The sequence below is a fragment of the Schistocerca serialis genome, chromosome 2 (genome assembly GCF_023864345.2).
Source record: "Schistocerca serialis cubense isolate TAMUIC-IGC-003099 chromosome 2, iqSchSeri2.2, whole genome shotgun sequence".
NCBI lineage: Eukaryota > Metazoa > Arthropoda > Insecta > Orthoptera > Acrididae > Schistocerca > Schistocerca serialis.
This window is the reverse complement of record NC_064639.1, coordinates 827,027,733-827,044,970: the sequence shown is the minus strand read 5'-3', so window position 1 is coordinate 827,044,970 and position 17,238 is coordinate 827,027,733. Positions and strand designations below refer to the sequence as shown.

General features: G+C 38.4%; 1 protein-coding gene across 1 annotated transcript; it reads left to right on the top strand.

The window, feature by feature from the left end:
- The first annotated feature begins 2,298 nt into the window (after positions 1 to 2,298).
- LOC126458085 (mitochondrial import receptor subunit TOM20 homolog) lies at positions 2,299 to 16,957 on the top strand. The gene is made up of 4 exons (XM_050094902.1): positions 2,299 to 2,508; positions 2,583 to 2,674; positions 11,634 to 11,807; positions 16,438 to 16,957. The coding sequence occupies exons 1-4, from the start codon at positions 2,379 to 2,381 to the stop codon at positions 16,501 to 16,503; spliced, it is 462 nt and encodes a 153-aa protein (XP_049950859.1). The 5' UTR covers positions 2,299 to 2,378; the 3' UTR covers positions 16,504 to 16,957.
- Positions 16,958 to 17,238: the final 281 nt, after the last annotated feature.

Sequence of the window (17,238 nt, the reverse complement as noted above, 5' to 3'; positions counted from 1 at the left end):
TGCATTGCGGTCCCCTCAAATCACACTGTTTCGGCACTTCTGTCGACACATCAGAAAGACTCACTGCCACCTATATTTATTTGGGATATGAATATTTTATCACCCTAGAGCGTCTGAGTCATCATCCACTTCTCCTACTGCTATCTTCCTACAGATCTCGTCATCATGCTCATCACTGATCAAAATATATGCAGACAGCTCCAAAACAAGAGAAGGCATTGCCTTCTCTGGCGCCCACAGGGATGCAATATCCTGGGCAATGTTTAAGCTTCCAATGGAAGCTGACTGCTGAAGATTTAGCAGTGATACATGGCAGATCAGTTTGATGACATCCTTGTTGTCATGGATTCGAGGAGTGCTCTGGGAAACCTAGAAAAACATCAAAGAACGCTAACATGAACATATGCAGGTATTATGGATCAAGGGTCACTTTGGTATTTCAAATAATGAGTTGGTGGACCATCTGATGAAACGAAATGTGTATAATGCTCCACTTTATTACATTTCCTTGCTACTGTGAAGAAGCAAATCTTTTATGAATGGTCTAAGATGTGGCAGTTCTCATAACCATCTAAAGCAGGGAAACCAACCTTTTAACTTACCTGGCCCACAATGGAACAAGAAGTGTATATTTAGGCTGCTCCTAATACGCTTAACACCTACAATTACAGCAGAAGAAAAGGAATGGATCGATGAGAGAACAGCATCATGAGGTGGGAGTTTCAAATTGCAAATATTCAATTTACCGTAACTTTACATAAATGGAATGTTTTTCTTTCATTTTTTTCGAATCTGTAGTACATACTCCCTTCTTGAGCTGCACTGATAATTACTTTGGGTCATATGAGGCCCCTCGGGCCATGGGTTGGACATCTCTGGTCTGAGGAAGACATTATGCAACAGTACAGCCGAGCATTCAGCAAAAAAATTGGTTTACGCAGATAAAGCTCTCTAGACATCTTACAACTACTATAGGGCATATACAGCTGGGTCATGTTTGGTATCTTTCACATCTTTATAGGATGGAAGTCCAGCCTTCCCCATACTGTGAAGTCCATTCAACTCAGGTCGCAGAACTCAGCTATGTGATGCTTGGGAGATCACGTTACGACAGGCAACGGCGCAACGTTCTCACAGCATCTGTAAAAGATCTGTTTCGACAGCTGGCCACGGTAGACTATGCCTAGTTTCTGCAAGAAGCGCATGTACAGCTACAAATTAGACACAAAAGTTCCAGCATTAGAAGATGTGACACATGGACTGTGCTGAACAGTCGGTGGTTAGCAAGCGGGGTACCAGCGAGGTGGTCTTGATCTCGTCCGTGTAATCTTCACGGTAGATTTTATATTCAAGATACTCGAATGCGATTTATGCAATAGACTGTCTACGGCTCCTGTCAACATTCATTCCTCGGTGTTATAGTCATATTTCCTTTCATTTCAATTTTTCTAAGTGTATTATGACGTTTAACTTGTACCAGCGTAATTTAATATGTTGTATGTGTGATACTGTGTAGCAGTTCTGTCAATACCCCTCCTTTGACTAAGTGGTTAACGCCAAAGGCCAAATAATAATAATGAAAGTGACGATAAAATTTCAAGCCTTAATATATAAACACGACAATGAAAAACTGTTTTCGTCTTGCGAAAGTTTCACATGTAAACGTAGAGAATCGAAATAAAAATGATCTTCAAAGTCTTTTACATATTGGTTTAAAGAAACATTGAGGAGCTCCACTGGATGACAATTGTCATCTGCAACAGCTTTACCATGCTGGTCCCCGTTTGACCCATTGAGTAATAGCATAAGTTTGATGAGGAATTCCAAGTTACTTTCCGAATGTCAGCTACTGCCATTCTAGTAATCAGGGGCTCTCCCCTTATAGACTTACGTTGTAGCACTTATTACTTATTAGGCGATAAGAAAGGGAGTCAGTGAGAATGATAGCTAGTAGGTGTGAAATTTTCTCTTTCAGATTGACAGTTTTGCATGAAATTCTGCTAGTGACAACACTTTAGCTAACGCATAGAATTTTTCTTCTTGATTTTACAAATGTGGAAAAGGAATATGCATTTTTTGTTTGGTAGTCCGGACTCCTTTCTTTGTATATTGTCTCTGTGTTCCAGAAGCATGTTAATTGTTGCTTTTCTTTTGTCAGCTGCAGATATTATTTGGCTAACTGTTTCATATATTTTGGCGCGGATAAAATTTATGGTGTACAATGTACTTTCGACTTTACAGTTCTAGTACACCACGTGAACGCATATAATGTCGTCTTCGCATCTGTTTGGTTTTCGAAGTTCTTTGGTCTTCAGAAGGTTTGTGTGGGGGATGTGTGGCGGTGAAGTGAAAGGAAGGAAAGTAATTTGTGTTTAAGAATGACGATGGTTTCGAAGGCGGCGATTGGAATTGCGGCTGGTATTTGTGGGACATTATTTCTTGGTTACTGCATATATTTTGATAGGAAGCGCAGGAGCGATCCGAATTTTAAGAAGAAATTGAGGGAGAGTAAGTGCAATAGATTTTGTTGTAGTAGTTTCAAGCAGTTACAGAACTTACAGATATTGCTGCTATTTCTGCAGGAAGGAAGGCCAGAAAAGCAGCTAGCAAGGAAGGGTCCAAATTTCCAGATCTGAAAGACAGGGACGACGTTCAAAGATGGTTCTTGCAGGAGGTAATTCTACAGTATACAAAGTTACAAAATTGTCTTGTTTTCTGTAAATTTTGTTAGGTGTATGTTACCAACAGTACACTGCATTAATCGGACGACACTCCAGAATATTTTCTTAACTTCTGTGGCTCGAGATTTTTTAGGTTATGTGTGAGACTCATTTTCTGCACTTTTGTGTTATTTCGTTAAGATGTAGATTTTACACTTACAGCAATAAATTAAGAAAACAATTACTGCGGAAGACTGTCTTATCTGTTTCTGTCAGTGTTACAGTTCAAAATTACTTGTGTGATGCTTGTGAATTAGTACTGAAAAATGGGTAAACATTGTTTAATGCTGTCCGTAATATTTTGAAATTTGTAAGGAAATATGCTCGATCAAAGGCTTTTTGTCTTGGAAAAGATATTTCACAAATGTGATGATTGTGTGTGTCCTAAAATAGTATAATATGATGACCATTTAATATACTATCTTTGGTTAGTTCCATGGGCCATTAATTGAATTTGGTGTGCAGCTGGATTTTATTATGAGTGATAACGTGTTACATAAATATCAGGTGAATTTCTTGGTGGATGTGATCAGTCTTGAAAGTGTTCGATGTAATTAGTGTTGAAAGCTTCATGTAGTTTATACGCCTAGTGAGATGACATGCCTTCAGTTACTGTAGAGTAAGGTAATTCCTATTATATATTGTAAGACAGTTTGTTAAAACCCGCTACTACAAAGAACACACCAACATTATGTATTTCCATGATGGTTAAATTGTGTTACAATGCATGTGTATAGTCTATAAGCAGAGAGTAATGCTGCATGAATTTTGCTCATGTTGAAACTTTGGCTTCCCAATAACAAGAGCAGTCTCAAAAACTGTTATTTATTCTCTTTTATCAAAGTGTGCTACACACTACAAATTGTTTTGTCATGTTGAATTAATAGCAGCTATAGTTGGTACTAACTTATGACAGTTCATAATATCCCAATATATTATATCCAGATAAGATGTGTAAGTTTGTAACGATCCTATCATACTCTTTACTGTTCTTAAGTGTTCTATGTTAAGAGGTTGTTGTCACGCATTCAAAGCAGCATGACCTTACCACCACTTTGTCTTACGTAGCTGCTAAACACACTCCTAATATATTGAATTGTGTTTGTGTCACTTTGAAAGTTAACTAGGCAATCTTACTTCATTCAAATTATTTAGATGACATAGGGGGTTGTTGCAAAACAGTTATAAACTTCACACCTTCAACTATCACTTCGATGGGCATTGTTTTCCACTAAAGTGCAGTGACACCGTACAGCAGGATGAATGACTCACCTTGTAAGCAATCCTTCTGAAAAACTGTTTGTCTTGCAATGAACAGTCGTTAAACCACCTTGTTTGTTTGCCTTGGGGAAATCATTCAATTTAATATTTAGTGACTATTATTATCGTTTCTTGTACTGGAATGAAACTTGTAGACTTTAAGTTATTTCATATTCAAATATTACTTCAAGAAACTTGTTAAAAGGAACCGAATTTAATATTGGTCTTTATAGTCAACAGTTACTTTAATCTTCATTTTTGAGTATATGAATTTGTCAACGAAAGTCATGCATATAGTGAATCATTGTGACCCGTCAAATTTGAGAGGCTCCTTTTTCTGGGTCAGTGGAGGCGTCCGATCCCACCTGTTGGCTTTAACCAGTGACGTAAGGGGTGTTGTGGTGTGTGACATCACAATGGTGCAGAGTTTAGTTTGAGTGTGCTGTGTTTGTAGATGTCATTTTTTTTGCATTCGGTGGTGTCCTCTGGTGGTGTGTTTATAGTTCGCGTGTTATGTGGTGTAATTGGGTTCATTTTGGTGTTGCTGCTTGATCTGTTCAGGTGTCGTTTGTGACTGGTCTTAAACAGAAATTGGTTTCAGTCAGTTAAGAATTAAGTTTTTGTTGTGTCTAAGTTATTTTAGCTCTGTTTGCTGTATGTTGCGTGATGAGTAATTTATTTTAATTTGTTGCTGTTTTTGTTAGATATGGATATGACGGATAAATATAATAGTTCTCGTTTGCAGGCAGAAATGGGTGACAATATGTTGTCCCTGATAAAATTCTTACAATTATTCTGACTGTTGACTGAAGTGGTGAAGTGCGGTGTGTGTCAGCAGAGCATGCGGTTGGCCAGAGTTCCGGCGTCTCTGACCAGGGACTGCTACATGTGGCGGTGCCGTAGGGACAGCCTTTGGCGCTCCATAAGGAGTTGTACCTGGTTCGAGAGATGTAGGTTGGGCATGCGAGAGATAGTGTTGATGACGTGTTATTTTTGTTATAGATCCTCCCATAGTTTTTGTACACATGACTGGTGTTTGTGAAGGGCAGTTTATGACTGGTTTTCGTTTTGTAGGGAAGTTTGTTCTGAATATATTAAGTACAGGGGTAAGTTGGGTGGGCCTGGGGTGTTCGTGGAGGTTGACGATTCGCAGTTTGGGAAGAGGAAGTATGGGAGGGGTAAATCTCCGGTTGGTTTATGGGTGTGGGGGCTGTTGTATCTGGGGACGGTTTTTCGGTGTGTGTTTTTAGGGTTTTGGAGGGGCACATGAAAAGGAATTGGTGGGATTAATTGAGGAGTTTATAGATGAGGGTAGCCCAATAGTTTCCGATGATTTTTCATCTTATAGGGGATTTGGCCAGAGGGGTACAATCATTTAGTTGTCAACCATAGTTTAGAATTCAAAAATTACAAGATTGGGGCATATACAAATATGATAAGAGGGGTTTTAAGGGGGTGGTTAAGTCAGTTGTTGGGAGGGGGAAGAGGCACTCTTCTAACCTTCAGTCACATTTTGATGACTAATGTTGGCAGAAAAGCGTCTCAGGGGACTATTGCATTTTTTCAAGGGCCATTAGTAAAATGTGTTTGGTTAAGGATGTGTTGGGGAGGGGGGGTAGTTGTTGGTAATGTGTGTAGAGGTAGGTGGATGGGGGGTGATAGTTGTTTTATGATTACGTTGTGGAGGATCTCTTCTGTTGTAGTTGTTTTTGAGTTGTATTGTGTGATTGGGATTTGTTTATTTTTTTGTTTTTATTTGTTGATGGATCTTTGGTTATGGGGGGGGGGATGATAGGATGGGTTGAGAGTTTGTTTTGGTCTCTCTCTCTCTCTCTCTCTCGCTCTCTCTCTCTCTCTCTCTCTCTCTCTCTCTCCCTCTCTCTCTCTCTCTCTCTCTCCCTCTCTCTCTCTCTCAGGTGTTGGTGGTTGATGTTTTGGTATTGGCACTTGGGGTTCATTTAGATATTGTTGGGGAAGTACTTGATTTAAATTTTTTTTTTTGGTATCGTTAGTTGTTTTTGAGGCACCACCACCATTGTGTTAACTGTTGAAACTAGTAACATTAAGATTTAAAGTAAATGAAATAGGTGTTCGAAATTAAATATGCACGCTCATAAATTTTCAGTGTTGTATTAAATCAAAACACTTCTCACAGCTGTCGAATTTATGAAAGGCTGGCTCTCCTACACAATACTAAAGAATATATTGTCTGTGGCTTGCCTTGGGTGGTGCAGTACAAATAGGATGTGGTGGTGCTAAGGTACTCCTGCACATTCTTCTTGCATCTAATAACTTCAGTAGACAAAAGTACCATAATGGCGACCCTTGATCAGCATACTTGAAATAGTATTGTGTAACGTTTGTCGCACCTGTATTGCTGGGAAAAAGACTTGCATCCATGGCAACGATTTAACAGAGATGATTTTTATTTGCAGAAGCGATAGTTATTACTTGCTGCCATCAGTTGTCCCAAAGTTGGCACAAATATTCCATGTCTTGCAGGGCTCACCACTGCATGGCCTTCCAATCTGACTGCCAGCAAGCTATTCTGCCCAGATCAGTCTGTCTGCAGTGTACCTTGTTAATAAAGGGGGGGGGATTCCCGAAGCAGAAAACAGTCGCACATTGCCACCCCTTCTCTATGTGACCCACAGGACTATTGGCTGCACAATTCCCCTAGTAGAAAATACCTTTCCCGAACAGACAAGAGAATGGTTTAGCTGTTCTCAGGCCTAATGGGTGCCACAGCTTCAGTGTAGAATACTATGCATTGAGTAACAATAATTTAAATTACCTTTGGATGAGCTTAGACCATTTACATTTTATGTTCATTTATTTATTTATTTATTTATTTAAAGCTTGAACAACAGTTTGATACACAAATACTCTTACGGTTTCATAAGGTGTTGATTACATCTCACTCCCTATATGAACATCATTATATATTCATAAATCAATCAACTTGTGCTTTTATAATACACCACAAGCTGTGTAAAGTAAAGCAGTTCTGTTATATAAGTTGTCCTCAACACGATCATGACTCCGCCATATAAACAGGGCCAGAATTTTGTCTGTGTTAAGTGTCAAGAGGAGCCAACAGCTTTTGTGCTGCAGTTATTTCTCTTCAGTCACGGGCCTCTCATTTCAGAGGAACGCAGTTCAAATCCCCACTCAGTCATCCAGAGCAAGGCTTCTCTAAATCACTACTGGCATGGTAAGTCCACATTGATTTGGTAGTTGATAGAGTGACAAATGCCATTGAATTTGAGATGTTAAAATTCAGGTCAAAGTAAGAATTTTTTTCCCCTCCTCAAAAGTTCCTGCCCCAAGATACAGGCCACCATAGGTGGCAGCTTGAATGACTTTTTCAAGTGTGACATTTGGCAAAATATTAAAATGCAATAGCTCAGGAATGGTTAAAGATATATTATTGCTTTTTCTTTTATTTAAAACATAATATTCAAATTAAAAAGAAAACTACAATTTGGAATTGTGTGTCGAAGTTCTTTTGCTGTGACTGACTGACTTTTTTAAAATTAGAATTTAAACTTTTTTTTTTCTAAAGCTACCAGCCCTTAAAAAATTTCAATATTTTTACTGTTGATCAGTACCATACAATCATACATCTGCTTAAAAGGATCATTTTCATGTTGCATTTTAATATGTTTAATAGATGGTATTCCTGTTTTAACTTTTGTGTTTAATTTCTTCAATGTAATTGTTTTACGATTTTGTTTGCATAAAGGCACCTTCCCGAAAAATTCAGAGGTTTTACAGGAGCTGTATACCCAAAGGCATACCTTGAGAAGGAAAATATACCACATTTGTTCTATAATTTCTTTTAATCAACTCTTGGACCAATGAGATTAGGTAAAATGATATAAATTAAATGAAGTTGGAAATAGTGAAATGTTATTCTGAATTGGCTTTACATAGAACTTTCCAATTCATCAAAGGTGTTTGGAATTATGTGAAAGCTTCCAGGTAATTCCAGAGTTTCACAGAGTATATGAGAAAATCCGGAACCGTCCAGATAATTCCATTCTGCTTGGCCTGGTATATAAAAGTGAGGTTACATAAATTGACAGTTCCATGCCAATGGTGTGTACCCTTCTTTCCAGCCCATCACATGTTACCTGACACCTTTCTTCCACTTTCCTCTCCCTCAATGAAATTTAGTCACTACTTACTGTTCCACAAGCCCTATCGTCATATTCAGCATTCCACCTCCATCGTGAACATGATCATTTTCAAGCATTACCATTATTCCGTAGCAGCATTGACATTGTCAACAGTTATTTTATTGTAATTGTAGTATAAAATTATCTAAACAGTTTTCAAGTTAATAAAGTCCACCAACATGTATTCAGAACCATTTATTTTCACCTGCTGTTTTATGCATTTTCAGAACTATTGTTAAATATGTAAAACGTTTGACTAAAGAGTAATTTTATCCCTGGGGTCTTGAAATAAGAGTTAGAGAGAAAAAATAATAGTTCAGCTGTTGACATACAAACTGTTCACCAGATTTGTTGTCTACTGCCAGTAAGCTTTTGTGAAAGTTCTGTTAATTTTTGGGCTTTTGGTATGGTAATCATTATGTTTGAAATGTCATCTGTCCTGGACCAAGGCAGGATGAAGTGTGCTTACTGTTTGGATATCCGTTGGTTGGTTGACTCGGGGGAGGGAACCAAACAGCGAAGTCATCGGTTCCATTAGGGAAGGATGGGAAGGGAAGTTGGCCGTGCCCTTTCAAAGGAACCATCCCAGCATTCGCCTGAAGCAATTTAGAGAAGTCATGGCAAACCTAAATGAGGATGACTAAACACAGGTTTGAACCGTTGTCCTTCTGAATGCAAGTCCAATATGCGAACCACTGTGCTGCCTTGGTTGGTTCCGTTAAGTGTGGAATTAAGGCTAGAAGAAAAGAAAAATCTTTCTTCAAAATACGAGTATGAAGACTCGTTCAGTACTCTCTCGAAATAGATATTTCCAGTGATGACTTTCTCTGTTCTACATTTTCCCTAGACTCTGTGTGGTAATTTGAAGATCTTATTTGAAGCTGTGACATGATACTTTGAATGGATGTGTGAAGTCATTAGTGGTACGTGATGTTGAAGGAGACACCTGTTAGTTTCAGAAACATGATGATTGTCCTGGAAAGAGGTGACTTGCACTTGGTTTGGAAAATATAACAGAGGGCTCTTCAGAAGTTACATTTGGAACATGGGAGGAGAATAACCCTTGTCCTGGACATATTCATTGAACTTGAAAAATGGACAGTAAAAGCAGGAAAACTACAACTTTTGAAGAAATAGCAGCAATATGTCACAGAAGTGAAGGGATGGAATAGAGGAATTATCAAACCAAGATACACCCCCCCCCCCCCCCCCCCCCCCATGAAAAAAAATTCAGGAGACACAGTTTTGCAAACCTTAGGTATCAAGAGACAAATTTCATTTGCCCAGTCAAAATCTCAGAAACATCTGGAGAATATTTGCATTCACAACCTACTGTGGGATGTTCGTCTCTTGTACATGGCAGTGACTAGTGGGTTGCAGAGGTTATAGATGTTGGTTGTGATTTAGATAAAATCATTGTGAACTTTATGCTACAGAATGGAGCAGCTGCAAGGCAGCAACACTACCACCAGTGATCACTTGTAATTTGTAATGGATATTTGAAAGTTGTTTATTAGACGTGTTCAGGATGAATTAAAATGTTGGTCAAGTGAGGCTAGATTCTGATTTTATGAAGCCTTTATGTAAGAATATGGCAACAGAAACTAGTTTGTGGCAGAAGTTATGTTAATGAAACCTTTTAAACTGAGATTTGGAAGCTCTTTTTAGGGAGTGTTGTGCCATGTGACACCAGTGAGCAAAATACCTTGGACTCACGTTTCCAAGCTAGGATCATTTTAATCAGAAAATTCTCATGTGTCATATAAAAAGTCACCTAAATATCTTGAATTATTCCAGAGATCGAGAATTTGAATATATTATGCATGTGACAAATGTTGCCTGAGGTGCCCTCTTTGGGGGTAGTTTCTTACTTCGTATGTTAAATTCAGAAACATCTGAGCCTATGAAGGTAAGATTTTTTTCTTTGCCTGTATGAATTGATATGAACTATAAACTGTGGAAAGTTTCATGACTGTCTCTTTGAAAATACCCTGGCTGAAGCGCTATTAACCATGATGTTGAGCATTGTAACCAATCAAAGCCGCAGCTGAATCCCTGGAAAATCCTTATCCAGTATGAGATTCTGTTTCAACTTTAATCACCTCTTCTTTCTTTTAATGGCAGTACTCTCATATTATTATCAGCCATTTGATATCAGCTGCTGGATAAAGACCTCATCTAGACTTTTTCGTGCTCTACAGTCCTCTTTTTGAAGCATTACTGATCTGGATTTTTACCTCGGAAGTCTTGGAGCTTTTCTGTATTGTCTGTCATTCTGTGATTTTTGATTTAGTGACTAGTTCCTAAATAATTACATCAACATTGTAGAAATAAATTTATTATCTTCTTCACATTTATTGACAGAAGTAACAAATTGTATTCAACAGTTTAGGTAGCTTGTGTACCACAGGTCAGCACTTCACCTATGCTAAAATTGTCATGACAGAGGGGCGACACCTTTACTGTACACTGGTGACTATTGAGTCAAGTCCTGACATAAATATGACATCAGATTTATTTTTGTTGCATAATAACTGAGCACTTTTACTGCTCAACTTCGACTTTAATATACATAGTAATTGTACGAAGTCACATTGGTAATTACATACTGATAGCTTGGCACAGACTGACCCATTCACACTGGGTGTATGATATTAATGGAATAAATATTAATTGCCTGATTGATAGTGATAGACACACCTCAGGGATGTCGGCAGTTTAGCTGCTAAGCACAGACTAGCTGACTAATTCACTCAGATGGTCTTGTTTCAGCTACTAAGCAAGGACTGACACAACTACATATAGACTCGTGTAATAATAAAAATCGTAATTTTTTTGCATGCCAGTGCAAAATATAGCAACATTAAAGGGCACAGAAATATGGCTATCAAAGAAGCAGATTGTTTACCTATGTGCTGGAGAAATAGTAGTTAACAAAATTATCCATACTATTTTATGAAGGTGATTTCTATTTATGACAGGAGTCCCAAAGCCCCGAAGAATGTTTCGAGAAGATAAAATTTTCCGATTGAGTACTTTTAATGCAATTAGCTATTTTTGGAAGCGGAAAAATCAGAGCTGCAAAACTGTGACACTGAATTTTAGAAGCAATTACTGTTTAAATGTGTTTTGTTGCTATACATCATGGGATTATGCATTTTGGCAACTGCACTATGCACAATTGCACATGGCACACGATTCTTGTATGATGAGATGAGGACCATGTAATCACATCTGTTACAGATGCACTTGAAAATGGGGCATGTCAGGAACTAGTAGTACTGACTAAACTGCAATTTTAAAATACAGCCCTGTGGAATAAGTGTTTCCTCGGTATCAATGCCATGGTACCCAATTGGAAGGAAATGATTAATTTAAAAAACTGATAAGCTGTTGTGTTTATTTACTAATAAACCACTGTGTGGGTGGTATACCAAGGTGTGCCTAAGGCTGTCACTTTTTACTGTTTCAGATCCAACTTGGCGAAGAGCTTTTGGCACGTGGTGACCTGGATGCTGGAGTGGAGCATTTGGGCAACGCAGTGGCCGTGTGTGGGCAGCCAAACCAGCTGCTGCAGGTGCTCCAGCAGACACTGCCACCACAGGTGTTCCACTTGCTGCTTCAGCGGCTCCCGGTTGTGGGCCAGGTAATTGAAAAACATTTCACACACAGTTTGACTGCAAATTAACTTATCAAATTTTCATGTGATTGGCAATCATTTTTCATCAAAAACAACATACATTTGGTTGTGTCTTACATTGACATAATTTTTTGCATAGTTAACATTCCATATTGACATCATTATTATCCATCAGCTTGTGTTAACATGTTGTGGAGATCGTGATACTTCTGCAAGTATAGCAGCTGCGTTATTTTAAAGACTTACAAAACTTTCCACTTTTGTAGAGTGCAGCACTTTGTTTGCCCATTACAGAGGAAGAAAATTTTAGGGTATAGATCAAAACTCCTTTCTGACATTTCTAGCAGACGATGATGAACCTTTTGTGGAAAATTGGTGCTATTGGAGATGAATGCATGGTAGATGGATCAAAGAGGTTCTTTGCTTGATTCCAAGAGATACAGAAAGAAAGTGATGATCTAACAAGAGATGGCTATTTGACATTACAGCCAACAGCAATTCATGAAGCTAAAGACTGTAATACCTGGAGATACCTAAAGTATGCACTTATCTATCAGTGGATGTCAGATGTTTATAATGATAATGGTCTTTAAGGAGTTAAGCATATTGGCAAGGAAGTGTAAAAATGTCAAGACATTTGAAGAGGTTTGTATGCGTCAACATCTGCCAGTTGTGATCTTTGGTTGCCTGATTCTTCTCAAAGTTTGTTTGTCAACCTAAAGGATACTAAAGAGTTTTTAAAAATAATTGCACACCACATATTTCATGTTTATGAATGTTTATTTACACTGACAGTCCCAACAATGATCAGATGACTGTGAACTGATGCGAATCACACTGGGATAGTACAGTGTCACCAGTAAGCTGCCAAGTATTGTAACATGGGTGAATAGGCAATTTGAAAAGACGAGAAAATTGACCCAACTGATGTTGAATATCAGCTTCATCCTGTAACACGATGATGTGGCATGTTACATCATACATGCACAAAGATAACACTGTTATTATTTCATTTGCATCTATTACTTTTTGGATGTAGGTTGTTGCGTCAGTCAAATCTGTAGTGTACCCAAGATCTAGGCTAGATTAGAAAGTGACATTTTGATTGCACTTCGGTGAAGGAAGTGAATGTGAATACGAAAACTTAGCTGTGGTGACATGCTGATGTGTGGTGTAGCCAGGGGTCTAGTTTGCAAAAATGTGTGGGATGCATGAATTAAGCTGAGAAGACCACTTCTTATATGTATAATTGTAATGTGCTAATGTTACCAAAAGACAATACATCTTTTCTACCTGGAATTTATTCAATATATAGCCAGTACCATGTGATGTATTAAATGCAAACAATTTGGCTGTACCATGGTGATATGTAAAGTCAAGACTACCTGTGCCAGATGTTTAGCTGCTCACAAATTGGATACAGAATGTTCCACCATACCTACAAGTGTCAGTTGCAAGTGTCCTGATACAGCAAATATAGTTGCAAAATTGAATTGGTGACTATACTTACAGCATGTCTAATGTGGAACAACCTGTACCTGGAGAGTCAGATATCATTCAGATTAATACATCTTCCTAGAATGTAGACAATGAAGAGCAAAGCAAAGCTCACACTAAACCATCCAATCTTGCTAAATTCACATAGTTTATCAAAAGAACTGACAAGCCAAAAGAGCAGCATCAAAACCATCAAACCATTATTTCCACAGGTCTGATGGATCAGACAAGGATATGGAGGAATTAAAGCTCTCGACACAAATGAGATCCATTTGAATCATAATTTGCCCCTGTGCAAGGGTTTTACAATTTCCACAAAAGGATAACCTCAGTGGGAAGAGGGCAAAGAGTGGTTTGACTACTACTTCTCTGAACACCAACCTTGAAACAACTGCTGCAGTGGGACAGGAATAATATACCCTGAAATGTGCTCTATAAACATATCTCATAAATTTCTGGAGGCTATCAACTACTTCATCACCATGCTTCACATTTCCTGCATTGTGGGTACTTAACACACAATGTTTGTTACAAGACTTCATCAGAAAATGTTGTGCAGTTGACTTTTTCAGAGCGTCATATATTCAGATTGACAATTTGTCTTGAAATATGGAAGTAGTTTCTAATCTGATCTAGTTCCGTTATTACCGTTCAGCAAACATACATAGTGGAGAAAATGGTGTAAAATAGGCTGTTCCAACACTCTCCTGTTGGGCTAGGGCACCCCTGTGCACTCCTGATCACGCTAACTGGCTGGTGTAGCAATGATACGGTATAACTGATTTACTTCAAACCTTTTCCTGTACATGGTTACCTGCCAGAAGGCCCTATTGCATGCATTCTGCAGATGTGTGAACTGCTCGGCCACTTCTGCCCATGTGCACTCGCCCAGTGGTTTAAGGTGTTGTATGCTACTGCCCATGCTGGAGCCAGTTGCCCACACTGCTGTCCCAGGTAAACATTTGATCTGGAACAGCTTGGTTTAGAAAATACAGGGTGGGCACCAAAGAACATTATTCGTTGAAACATTCATGCAGCGAAATGGTACAATTGATTTGCTTCAAACCTTTTCCTGTTAACAGTGTTGCTAAAAGTCAGTCTCTCTCTCTCTCTCTCTCTCTCTCTCTCTCTCTCTCTCTCTCTCTCTCTCTCTCTTTTTTTAAAAAAAAGGTTACAGGGACCTCATTTGTGCTCCTTGCATCTCAAAGCAGATACTGGGATGATCTTCATATTCTTCCCTAGCCTTGCACAACCTGTGGGTGGTGATGGGTTGAAATGCAATTGCAATTTGCTGCTATAGCTGTGGCACAGATTGTAGCAGGGGTGGGACAAACAGCTTGTCTGTAACATAACCCCTTAAAAATCACAGGGTTTTTAAGTCTGTTGATTATGGTGAATATCTGCAACAAGCACCATCAACACGAGCACAGCTAAGCTGTTGTCCAGACAGGTGTGTGTGTGTGTGTGTGTGTGTGTGTGTGTGTGTGTGTGTGTGTGTGTGTGTGTGTGTGTGTGGGTGGGTGGGTGGGTGGGTGGGTGGGTGGGCGCGCGCGCGCGCGCCTGACCTTGCTGTGCCCTACAGCCAACTGGACCACAGGACGTGTACCATCTCATAACAATATGAAGCTGTTGCAGTTGTCTTGCAAATGAGGCATAAGCCACAGAGAAAACGTTGCGGTAGCAAATCTCTGTGATGGCTTTCTCTGTCAAAAAGAAAGAGCTGCAAATCTTCCTTGGAACTGTGTAGAACACATTGACCTAGTGTGAATCTCACTCATTTTTGATAGAGAAATGGGGGTTTTCTGTCCCCCAGAAACCAACATTGTACTGGTTAACTTTGCCATTAGTGTGAAATTTTGCTTCATCACTAAAAATTAATACCTTTGACATGACATGTCATTGCCCATCATTGCTGACATCTCAGTGCAGAATTCAGATCGTGCAGTAATCTCCTGGAATGAATGCATGTATGGTTTCATGCATAACCGTTTACACTGGGTTTTGGTAATGTTTGTCTCTGGGATCTAAAGCTCACGACACACTTGATGTGTTGATTTCTGTGGGCTTTGCTGGGATGCTGCTTGAACACAATCGACATTTTGCTCTGACACTAGAGGCTGTCAAGGACCTTTGCATTTGCAAATACAGCCTTTCTCTTCAAACTGTTGTACCAGATATAAATGGAGACTGCTTTGTGGATCTCGGTGAATGTGTGTTTGAAATGTTCGATGAACAGCAGTTACAGATTCATTTTTTGATAACTGAGGGACACGCCAGTCTCCTGGTTTATTTGCCATTTTCTATAGTAGGACTCTGATGCTGACAGCCTGCAACAAAAGAGTTGTCCCAAAATGTAAAAGAACTCTGCAGAGATAATCTATTGGTAGTTAAAAGTTTTGAAGCAAAAAATCTGTACCATTTCGTTTCAGTGAACGATGAGTTATCACTAGCAAGACTGAGTGCCTGTGCCACACAGAATGATGAAAATTCTTTGAAAACAGTCCACTGTGTTGTGTGTTCAGGAAACAGCAAATTATCTGTATCATGCAGATGCTTCCACTAATTTGATGTGTATCAGTACAGTCAGTCAGGTGGCATTGATGGCTGGTTAGGTGACTGAGAGGGGTTAAATGAGCTGCCTAATTGGAACTGTTTTCTTTCTTTACATGCAATGATACCTCTTCTTTGTGAAGTGAGTGATATGTCGTAAGTGTATCTGTTTAGTTTTGGGGCCTGATGATTAAGTAGAGTTATTGTCATGTGTGTTATTAATTATTAATGGAGATGATGAAAAGTGTTGGTGGATTTTATACTTGCGTTGTGTAAAACATAATATTCATATTGTTTGTGTTTATATAGTTTTTTAAATTTCTAAATTAGGTGCTGTTTTTTATTGGTACTGCAGCAATACAAAAATAAATTGATCTGAGCTAGAGTCCACTGTATTAAACAAACTAGTCTCTACCCATTATTTATTGTGACTAATTGTCAGCTTAATGCTATTATGTGTTTACTGCATTTTAATTTAGAAGTTGTATATTGATGTACAGTGATTTTTATAATTAAAATAATCATATGTCGCTCTAGTATAGCTACTGCTTCTAATTGCCCAAAGCTAACCTATTTTCTTGTTGTACAGAAACTTGTTGCTTCAAGTGGAATGAATATGCCAACCATGGCTGGCGTTGAAGATGAGCTCGAGTAAGCACATTTGTTACGCCATGTCATGTTAAAAGGCTGGTTGCTGATGTAGTGTGAGGCATAAGATGCCATTTGGCCCACTAGTTCCTGTGGACTACAGCAGTCAAATCTTTTTCAAATCTGCCTGCCTTGATGGCAGATGAGTACAAAGATGCACATTTCTTGGCAGAATATCATTGAATCAGGATGAAAGTGGCATATGAAATAATTTCAAAATTAAATTTTTGATATTGATTTCATAAGCCCTTCTCTTATCAGAAACTTATTTTGAATGTTTTGATTGTATTTTTTATTATTTTTAAGTAACACTTTTATTGAGTAAGTGATTATGGGAGATCAATAAGTATAGTGATATACAAATGTAATTAACAGATTAAGATAAAAATAATTGTTTACTTGGTAAATTGTTAATCAATTTAACTGTTAATAAAATGTTACACTGTATTGTTGTCCACAGACTGTGTTAGACATATTTGTCCATTATCCAAATTTTAATCATTTTTATACAATATTGTACTAGCTTTGAAAAATATTATTTTTGTTGAGTGCTAGCAGACATGTAGTAATGGAGAAAGTAATGAATTATCAAGTGTGTGTTGTGTGCATGGCATGTGTGGCATAAGAATAATTGCTGTACTCATTTGTGATGATTGTCTTGACTTGAGTTTTGTTATTGACTGTGAATGAAAATTATGAAGTATACATTAATACAGGCAACAGAGGGGATACGAGTGGTTAA

What these genes read in the sequence shown, in the direction of transcription:
- LOC126458085 (XM_050094902.1), top strand. Translation starts at nt 2,379, where the DNA reads ATGACGATGGTTTCGAAGGCGGCGATTGGAATTGCGGCTGGTATTTGT. An exon ending in TAAGAAGAAATTGAGGGAGA is followed by an intron (nt 2,509 to 2,582) that starts GTAAGTGCAATA and finishes CTATTTCTGCAG; the next exon opens with GAAGGAAGGCCAGAAAAGCA. An exon ending in GGCTCCCGGTTGTGGGCCAG is followed by an intron (nt 11,808 to 16,437) that starts GTAATTGAAAAA and finishes CTTGTTGTACAG; the next exon opens with AAACTTGTTGCTTCAAGTGG.